This window comes from Blennius ocellaris, assembly GCF_963422515.1.
Source record: "Blennius ocellaris genome assembly, chromosome: 20".
NCBI classification, from domain to species: domain Eukaryota; kingdom Metazoa; phylum Chordata; class Actinopteri; order Blenniiformes; family Blenniidae; genus Blennius; species Blennius ocellaris.
The window spans coordinates 23,300,759-23,310,758 of NC_137669.1; the positions used below are offsets into that span (position 1 = coordinate 23,300,759).

At 51.3% G+C, this 10,000-nt stretch overlaps 1 protein-coding gene across 1 annotated transcript in view; it reads right to left on the bottom strand.

The window, feature by feature from the left end:
- The window catches only part of rims2b (regulating synaptic membrane exocytosis 2b), a gene marked incomplete at both ends in the record, with an annotated part of 38,654 nt that overhangs the window by 11,866 nt on the left and 16,788 nt on the right, over positions 1-10,000 (bottom strand). The window contains 14 exons of the mRNA XM_080515895.1: positions 15-109; positions 1,213-1,314; positions 1,446-1,558; positions 1,680-1,815; positions 2,497-2,681; positions 2,779-2,904; positions 3,700-3,797; positions 3,884-3,906; positions 6,019-6,122; positions 7,215-7,349; positions 7,768-7,827; positions 7,909-7,950; positions 9,128-9,235; positions 9,785-9,923. Coding sequence (XP_080372021.1) covers positions 15-109; positions 1,213-1,314; positions 1,446-1,558; positions 1,680-1,815; positions 2,497-2,681; positions 2,779-2,904; positions 3,700-3,797; positions 3,884-3,906; positions 6,019-6,122; positions 7,215-7,349; positions 7,768-7,827; positions 7,909-7,950; positions 9,128-9,235; positions 9,785-9,923 — 1,466 coding nt within the window. The remainder of the gene's footprint in view (positions 1-14; positions 110-1,212; positions 1,315-1,445; positions 1,559-1,679; positions 1,816-2,496; positions 2,682-2,778; positions 2,905-3,699; positions 3,798-3,883; positions 3,907-6,018; positions 6,123-7,214; positions 7,350-7,767; positions 7,828-7,908; positions 7,951-9,127; positions 9,236-9,784; positions 9,924-10,000) is intronic.

The following is a 10,000-nucleotide window of genomic DNA, read 5'->3' on the forward strand; positions in this document are numbered from 1 at the left end:
AACTGCAGCTGCTGCTGGTACAACGGGTCCAACGTCTTCCTCGCCAGGCGGGTGCGTCTCTTCAACACACACTTCCCGTTGTCCATCAGGTACACCTTCACGTACGGGGCTACACACACACACACACACACACACACACACACACACACACACACACGTTCCAAAAATCTGCCAACGTTTCTGATCGGTTACTGAGCAGCATGGCTGTGGAAACTATTTCTATTTCTGTGGATATTATCATTTGTTGTCTGGTTAATAAATAACACCAATAAAACATGTATTTTTTTTTTTTATCAAAAAGTATTGTCATTTGATTCAAAAGTAGTGTAAAACATGTTTTTTTTCAAAAAGTAGTGTAATTTGATTCAAAAGTAGTGTAAAACATGTTTTTTTTTAATCAAAAAGTAGTTTAAACGTGTTATTTTTTTATTAAAAAGTGTTGTAATTTGATGCAAAAGTAGTGTAAAACATGTTTTTTTTCAAAAACTAGTGTAATTTGATTCAAAAGTAGTGTAAAACATGTTATTTTTTAAATTAAAAGTATTGTAATTTGATTCAAAAGTAGTGTAAAACATGTTTTTTTTTAATCAAAAAGTAGTTTAAACGTGTTATTTTTTTATTAAAAAGTGTTGTAATTTGATGCAAAAGTAGTGTAAAACATGTTTTTTTTCAAAAACTAGTGTAATTTGATTCAAAAGTAGTGTAAAACATGTTATTTTTTAAATTAAAAGTATTGTAATTTGATTCAAAAGTAGTGTAAAACATGTTTTTTTTTTATCAAAAAGTAGTTTAAACGTGTTATTTTTTTATTAAAAAGTGTTGTAATTTGATGCAAAAGTAGTGTAAAACATGTTTTTTTTTTATCAAAAAGTAGTTTAAACGTGTTATTTTTTTTATTAAAAAGTGTTGTAATTTGATTCAGCCAGTTGTTGCAGCACATGCAGTTTTTCCTGGCGACTGTCTAATGAGCCGCTCTAAACCACAACTGACATATTTATTATTATTATTATTATTATTATTATTATTTACCTTATAACATCTAATGGTGAGTGCATTCTTCTTTTGTTTTAATCACAGAGTGTGAGAACTGTGTGTGTGACTGTTAAATCCCCCAGAACACCACTGTGTGTGTGTGTGTGTGTGTGTGTGTGTGTGTGTGTGTGTGTGTGTGTGTGTGTGTGTGTGTGTGTGTGTGTGTGTGTGTGTGTTGACCTGGTGTGTTCTTGTTGCCCTGTTTGCCCACGAGGCCTCTCGCCCGGATCACCTCCACGTCCAGACGCTCCTTCCTGTACACCATCCCGATCTGGATGTCACCTGACCAACGCGGCCAATCAGAGCGGCTCATGTGGCGCGACGTCTCACTCACACACACACACACACACACACACACACCACCTTGCTCTAACGCACTTCAGTGGGATTCGTGGCGTCTGGTTGGTCCTTACCCATCGGGGGCGTGGCCAGAGTCTGCCTGCCGGCCAGCTGGGCGGGGCCTAATCCCTCCAGGAAGCCGGTGAACTGCTTGTCGGACGCCAGCTTGACGCCCGGGAAGATCAGCCTGCGGAGACGTAAGTCATCTGTACAGCTGGTCTCTGTATCTGTCCCCCCTGTCCCCACCTGTCCCCCCCCCCCGTCCCCCCCTGTCCCCCCCCGTCCCCTCCACCCGTGACGATGCTTACGCTCCGGGTTTGGGCTCCTCGGCGTCGGGGTCTCGGCTCGGCTGTCTGGTGAAACGAGCCTTGAACTCCACGGCCAAACCGGTTTCTACGCTGCGCTGGACCGGGAGCCGGATCACCTTCTTCTTCTTCTCCTCCTCTGGAGACACAACCACACACTAGTTACCCCCTGTGGGACTAGTTACCCCTTCTAGGACTAGTTACCCCCTGAGGGACTAGTTACCCTTCTTGCCCAGACCAACCATCCCCATGGTTTCCCCCTGAGGGACTAGCTGCCCCCTGTGGGCCTAGTTCCCCCCTGAGGGACTAGCTGCCCCCAGTGGGACTAGTTCCCCCCTGAGGGACTAGCTGCCCCCGGTGGGACTAGTTACCCTCTGGGACTAGATGCCCCCTGGGCCTAGTTACCCCCTGAGGGACTAGTTACCCTTCTTGCCCAGACCAACCATCCCCATGGTTTCCCCCTGTGGGACTAGTTACCCCCTGGTGGGCCTAGTTCCCCCCTGAGGGACTAGCTGCCCCCGGTGGGACTAGTTACCCTCTGGGACTAGTTGCCCCCTGGGCCTAGTTACCCTCTGAGGGACTAGTTACCCTTCTTGCCCAGACCAACCATCCCCATGGTTTCCCCCTGTGGGACTAGTTACCCTCTGGGACTAGTTACCCCCTGTGGGACGAGTTGCCCCCCGTGGGACTGGTTACCCTCTGGGACTAGTTACCTCCTGTGGGACTAGTTACCCTTCTTGCCCAGCCCCACCATCCCCATGGTTTCCCCCTGAGGGACTAGTTACCCCGGTGGGACTAGTTGCCCCCTGGGCCTAGTTACCCTCGGGGTTGAGCTGCGAGGCGCTCTGGCTCTTCTTGCCCAGCCCCACCATCCCCATCATTCGGGCTCCGAAACTCGATCGTCTCTTCTTGTCGTCGTCGTCGTCGTCGTTTCTTCCCAGAGAACAAATGTCTCCGCCGACGCTGGACGACTTGGTGATCGGAGCTCCGGCCGCCGGCGCCGCCCTGCAGGAGGAGACCGGTATGACACACCTCAGTCACTGTGGGACAGGGGGTGTCCACCCCCCCCCCCCCCCCCTCCCGTCCTCAGTCCAGTCCTTACTTTGCAGCCTGAGGCTCCTCCTCCCCGCCTCCTTCGTCCAGCGATTGGCTCTTCTCCAGCACGGCTCCGCCCCCCACCGCCCCCACGGCTTCCTCCACCGATTGGCCCTCCAGGGAGTCCATCAGACTGTCGGCCAATCAGTGGGCGGCAGCGTGCAGAGGTCAGAGGTCAGAGGTCAGGAACACGTGGGAAAACTGGAGGAACGACCGAATACGAATTCTCCTTTTCCAGGTACTTTTCCTGAAGCCCTGGAGGCTTTAGGAGGCTTCCTCAAGGAGTTAGGAAAGGTGTTAGGAGGCTTCCTCAAGGAGTTAAGGAAAGGTGTTAGGAGGCTTCCTCAAGGAGCTAGAAAAGGTGTTGGGAGGCTTCCTCAAGGAGTTAAGGAAAGGTGTTAGGAGGCTTCCTAAAGGAGTTAGGAAAGGTGCTCCGATGAGCCGGCCTTTTAAACATTGGAATTGTGGGGCAGCCTGAGCTGGTGTCCTTTGGTAAAGGAAGCATCAGTGTTTCCTAGGCTAAAGGAAGCATCGGTGTTTCCTAGGCTACAGGAAGCATCAGTGTTTCCTAGGCTAAAGGAAGCATCAGTGTTTCCTAGGCTAAAGGAAGCATCGGTGTTTCCTAGGCTAAAGGAAGCATCGGTGTTTCCTAGGCTACAAGAAGAATCAGTGTTTCCTAGGCTAAAGGAAGCATCAGTGTTTCCTAGGCTAAAGGAAGCATCAGTGTTTCCTAGGCTAAAGGAAGCACTGAGCCTCCTTTCCTTTGCTTAGGGAGAATTCCAACATTCCTTCTCATTGCCGCCTCTTCAATACTTCCGGGGTTCAGGAGAAGTGGATAGGAAAGGAGATAGGAGGGACTATTAGGATGCACCCAAGGTCTTCTAGTCAATGAGACGAGGAGACGAGCTGCGCTCTGATTGGCTCTCACCTCGCGCTGCGAGCCAGTCGACCCTCCGACATGTTGGACACGGACGACACGTCGCTGATGTCAGAGTCCGACGACCTAAAGGACAAACTGTCCCTCATCTGTGGAGAAAGGACGGACGGAGGTCAGAGGACAAAGGGTCAAAGGTCAAGTCGGGCAGTTCAGACTGCTGGCGGCGTCCACTCACCTTCAGAACGTCTTTCATCAGACCTGCAGGGACGGAGACAGAGCAGCGTTAGCAAAGTTTACCATCACAAGTTTCATTTCGGTTGTACATTATTGAATAAACGTGACGGAATGCGGGGCGACGCCCAGACAGGAAGTGGGAGGAGCCTTTACCTTCGCTGCTGGTGGAGGTCAGCTCACCTTCACAACACAAGAACAAAAACTACCGTTCAACTTTTAATCTACAAAAGTAATTTCTCGATAAAGTTTGATTTGATTGGTTGATGGGTGAAGACATGAAAAACATGAAAGACTGAATTAATGGAGGGGTCAAACACAAAGGAATGAAAACATGAAGAGATGAACACATGAAGGAACTGAAGACTGACTCCAGGTCGCTTCAGGCTAACATGAGACACGCCTGCTGGTGGGCGGAGCTAACATGCCACATGTCTACTAGTGGGCGGAGCTAGCAAGCCACAGGTCTGCTAGTGGGCGGGGCTAACAAGCCACGGGTCTACTAGTGGGCGGGGCTAACAAGCCGCACGTCTGATAGTGGGCGGGGCTAACAAGCCACACGTGTCCTAGTGGGCGGGGCTAAACAGTGACAGGCTTGCCAGGGGGCGGGGTCAACGGGGCTACAATACCATTGGCACTCTTCTTCTGCTGGTCCTCCCATGTGACCTCTGCTTCAGACAGACACAAACAGGTCAGACCAGGAACAGTACCAGGTTCGGAAACCCTGATCTGTCACTGACACCCGACACTCGCCTTTCCTGCTTCCTCCGGGTGTCGCCGAACGCCGCTCCGCCTCTGAGGACGCCAGCGCGACGTCACCAAGACAACAAATGTTGAACGATTCAGATATTGGAGGTCTGATCATTGACTGACCAGATAATTACTTCTAATGTACCGGTTCTACTGGTTCTGATGGTTCTACTGCTTCTGCTGGTTTTGCTGGTTCTAGTGGTTCTGCTAGTTCTGCTAGTTCTACTGTTTTAAGTAGTTCTACTGGTTCTACTGGTTCTTCTGGTACTGCGGTTTCTAGTGGTTCTACTGGTTCTGATGGTTCTGCTGGTTTGAAGTTCTACTGGTTCTGCTCTTGAAAAACAGGTCAAACGTCTTTGGAACCTACCTGGAGTTTGTGGTGGCGCTGCAGTGGGTGGAGTGGGTGAGGGGGCGGGGGATGGGCATGGAGATGGAGCAGGTGGAGGAGGAAGGACGGGTTCTGGAAGAGGCTGGGACGGGGCAGGAGGAGCTGGAGGCAGAGCTTGTGCAAGGGAGAACAGTTCAGGTGGTGCTGGTGTAGGTGCAGGTGTAGGTGCAGGTGTAGGTGGTGCTGGTGTAGGTGCAGGTGGCGCTGGTGTAGGTGCAGGTGTAGGTGCAGGCGGTGCAGGTGTAGGTGCAGGTGGTGCTGGTGTAGGTGCAGGTGCAGGTGGTGCAGGTGTGGGTATTGCAGCTGCAGGGGGCGCTGGTGCTACAGTCGGGGGTGGAGGGTGGGGCGGTGCTTGGATTCGTATGACAGGAGGTGCATGTGGACTGACAGGGGGCGGGGCCTGCTGGAGGAGGGTGGGGGAGGGGCCTGCTGGAGGTCCGGGGGTGGGGGTCATGGCCAAAACTTCGAGGGAGCAGAACGTTTGAGAAAAAGAAACAAGGAAGAACAGATGAAACCATGAATGTTCCTCAAGCGGACCAGTACCAGGACTACATGACCCCCAACCCACCCAGCACCCCAGGACCTGGTCCTGGTCCTGGAGAGTCTCTGAACTGAGGACTGAACCTCACGTTATCCTCAAGGACCCAAAAGAATCCCGTCCCAAAGTTCACTAGAACTGATCCCCGTCCCGGGGGTCCTCTGAGGGTCCAGGACCTTTGTGGGCGGAGCTCACGGCTCCGAACAGCTCCTGATTGGCCGAGTCAAGATTCACTAGCAAGAAACGTCAACATGTCCCTCCGAGGAGTGACAACGCACCACGGTTACCACGGTTACCACAGTTACCACAGTTACCACGGTTACCAGTCATGTCTTCAGCCGGTTGTGTCAGTCTGAAACTTTTAGAATCTCATGTTGCATTTCCTCTTAGCACACACACACACACACACACACACACACACACACACACGCACACACACACACACACACACACACACACGTACTTTCAGCTCCTTTGGGTGGGACGCTGGGCAGCTGGCGTCCTCGGCGGCCGCAGACCGGCGTCCCCGTCGGGCTGGTCAGGTTGGAACCGCTGCAGGCCGACGCCCTGCCAGAGTCCAAAGAACCACGATGAAATCCAGGACCTGATGGTCCGCGTGCACCAGGTCTGGAAGGTCCTCTGAGTCGGTAAGACCGTCCTTCAGTCTGTCTGAATTCCTAGTCTGTTAGTCCCTGAAAGTCCCTGAAAGTCTCTAAAAGTCCCTGAAAGTCTCTAAAAGTCTCTAAAGCTCTCTTAAAAGTCCCTGAAAGTCCCTGAAAGTCTCTAAAAGTCCCTGAAAGTCTCTAAAAGTCTCTAAAGCTCTCTTAAAAGTCTCTAAAAGTCCCTGAAAGTCCTTGAAAGTCTCTAAAAGTCTCTAAAAGTCCCTGAAAGTCTCTAAAAGTCTCTAAAGCTCTCTTAAAAGTCTCTGAAAGTCCCTGAAAGTCCCTGAAAGTCTCTAAAAGTCTCTAAAAGTCCCTGAAAGTCCCTGAAAGTCCTTGAAAGTCTCTAAAAGTCTCTAAAAGTCCCTGAAAGTCTCTCAAATTCTCTAAAAGTCTCTAAAATTCACTGAAAGTCTCTAAAACTATTTGACAGTCTCTGAAAGTCGCCCGTCTGTCTGTGTCTCACCAAGACTGTCCCAGTGTCACCAAGTCTGTCAGAGGAAACCTGGAAATCGAGTCTCACAATGAAACAAAAACTTCTGGGAACTCGTGCAAAACCCAAAAAAGCAAAATAAGAATAAACAATAATATTATTAAAGACAGATGCAGAACACATGCGAGAAAAGAACAAAATCTTTATCCAACAGAAAGAAGAGTCTGGTCTGGGAGTGATGTCACACCGGGCAGTGATGTCACACCGGGCAGTGATGTCACACCGGGCAGTGATGTCACACCGTGCAATGATGTCACACAATGCAGTGATGTCACACCGTGCAGTGATGTCATGCATTGTAGTGATGTCATGCAGTGCAGTGATGTCACACCATGCAGTGATGTCATGCAGTGCAGTGATGTCACACCAGAGTGCTACGACACCCTGGAGTGATGTCATCATGACGGGTTGTCATAGCATGTGTTTGAAGGAAAGGGGGCGTGGTCAGCACATGCAGCAAACTCCAAGCAGGACGAACTGCTCTCTGATTGGCCGGCTGCATATCACCTGAAGAGAGCAGGTGAGGGGGGGGCGGAGCAGCCGGACCTCAGGAGGGCGGAGTCTGCTCGCTCAGTGATCGTCCACGGGTCAGCGGAGCGAGAGCGATAGTAGTAATCCCTCCGGTCCATCCCCCGGCTATATCTGTGATTCACCACAACAACCGTCACCATGACAACCTCCACTTTTTTTGCCACGTCTCCACGGCGACGGGACCCGGGACGCCTCGGAAGGCTGCAAACTGGGAAGCTTATGGCTTTGGGGGAGTTGAAAGGGCGGCGCGGAGGTGGGCGCTATGTTTTCCAGGAGGCGTCGGAGCAGAGGATGCTGGGAGAGGAAGGAGGGTGAGGCACCCCTGAGAGTGAGGTACACCTGAGGGTGAGGCACCCCTGAGCGTGAGGTACACCTGAGGGTGAGGCACCCTTGAGGGTGAGGCACCCCTGAGAGTGAGGTACACCTGAGCGTGAGGCACACCTGAGGGTGAGGCACCCCTGAGAGTGAGGCACCCCTGAGAGTGAGGTACCCCTGAGGGTGAGGCACCCCTGAGCCGCGGGCCGTTTACCTGAGCAGCTCGTGGTCGAAGGCGTCCGGCTGGTAGGGGAAGTCTGGGATGAAGTCCTGACTGCAGAACACAAACAGTCCTCAGTCCCACACTGGCAGTGGAGCGTCCGGCACTACGTTACCCACAATGCACTGCTCTCACCTGTAGTCCTCACAGCTGCCGTTCATGGTGAGGTTTAAGTATCTTTACACCAGTAAACAGAACGATACGATTACTTCTACTCTGAAGGGACTGGTACCGACACCACAGTTAACAACTGCTACTACTATTACTACTGCAACTATTAGTACTACTGCTAGTTACCAGTGCTGCTGCTACTGTTAGCATGGCTACTTCTACTGTTACCATGGCTACTGTTACTATGGCTACTTCTACTGTTACCATGGCTACTGTTACTATGGCTACTTCTACTGTTACCATAGCTACTGTTGCTATGGCTACTTCTACTGTTACCATGGCTACTGCTACCATGGCTACTGTTACCATGGCTACTGTTGCTATGGCTACTTCTACTGTTACCATCGCTACTGCTACCATGGCTACTTCTACTGCTACCATGGCTACTGTTACCATGGCTACTTTTACTGTTACCAGTTCTACTGCTAGTTACCAGTGCTGCTGCTACTGTTACCATGGCTACTGTTGCTATGGCTACTTCTACTGTTACCATCGCTACTGCTACCATGGCTACTTCTACTGCTACCATGGCTACTGTTACCATGGCTACTTTTACTGTTACCAGTTCTACTGCTAGTTACCACTGCTGCTGCTACTGTTACCATGGCTACTGTTGCTATGGCTACTTCTACTGTTACCATGGCTGCTGTTACCATGGCTTCTTCTACTGCTACTAGTACTACTGCTAGTTACCAGTGCTACTGCTAGTTACCAGCACTACTGCTAGTTACCAGTACTACTAGTGCTCCAGTCGTTGTACCTTTCCTGAGAGTCCAGAGAGTTGGTATAAGAAATTCTCCTCACAGCAGGTCTGAAGTAAAACAAGAGATACTCAGTGAGACCTGCTCTACATGTACTACCTTTCACGTGTACTACACTTCTATTAGGTGTATTAACTGTACTGCATTCCTACTACACTGGTACTACACCTTTACTCTACTACGTTACACCTGTACTACACTGGTACTACACCTTTACTGGACTACGTTACACCTGGTACTACAGCAGCACTGAACCAGAACTACAAACTAAAAGTAGTTCCGGTCCTGGTTCAAAGCTGCTCTCTGATTGGTTAACAGCGGCAGAGGGGCGGGGCTTAGAGAAGTGGCTGATCCAGGTTCAGGCTGCAGTGATTGGCCGGTGCTCCAGGTGACCCAGTAGGGCGGGGGTTCTGATTGGTTACCTGTCCAAGCTGCTGTACTGGCCGGCGTCAGAGTACGCCCGGCTCAGCTTGGAGCCTCGCAGCAGCCGCACGGCGTCCTCGCGGTACAACGGGTACAGACCGTTACCGCTGGCGACGAGAGGTCAGGGGTCACACAAGGTCAGAGGTCACAGGGAAACCAGACACAACGGAAAAGTCACACACGGACCAGAGGTCAGGTGATGTTTCAACGTTTGATCGTGTCGGGAATTGTTTTCACTCAAAAGCCTCGTTTCCTCAGAAACCTCCGGAACGGACCGGTACGGACCGGAACAGACTGGAACGGACCGGTACGGACTGGAACAGACCAGAACAGACTGGAACGGGCTGGAACAGACCGGAACAGACCAGAACAGACTGGAACGGACCGGTACGGACCGGAATGGACCAGTATGGACCGGAACGGACTGGAACGGAACAGACCGGAACGGACTGGAACCGTCCATAAGGTTCTGGTTTCCACGGCAACAATTTGTGATTTTCCGTGTCGAGGGTCTCGGGACCACAGAGCGGGTCTGATGCCGGGGAGCCGTCTGCTGATTGGTCAGTGGTTTAAGCCACGCCCTCAATATCTGAATGTGTCGGCTGGAGGTGAGGTGGAGCGACGGAGCAGGAAGCAGGAAGCAGGAAGTAGGTCACCTGTGAGGCGGCGGTTGGCTCGGCGACCGCGAGCGCATTCTGACCAGGTCGGACCGAGAGCAGTGATTGGACGACTGGATCACCTGCTCAGGTACGGAGAGGGTGGAGCTGTGGAAGTCCCGCCCATTGAGCCGGCAGTCTGCACACATGAGGAAATACATTAAATATCACCTCGCTATACACTAAAATACACTAAAATGAACTATTAGTGACTGT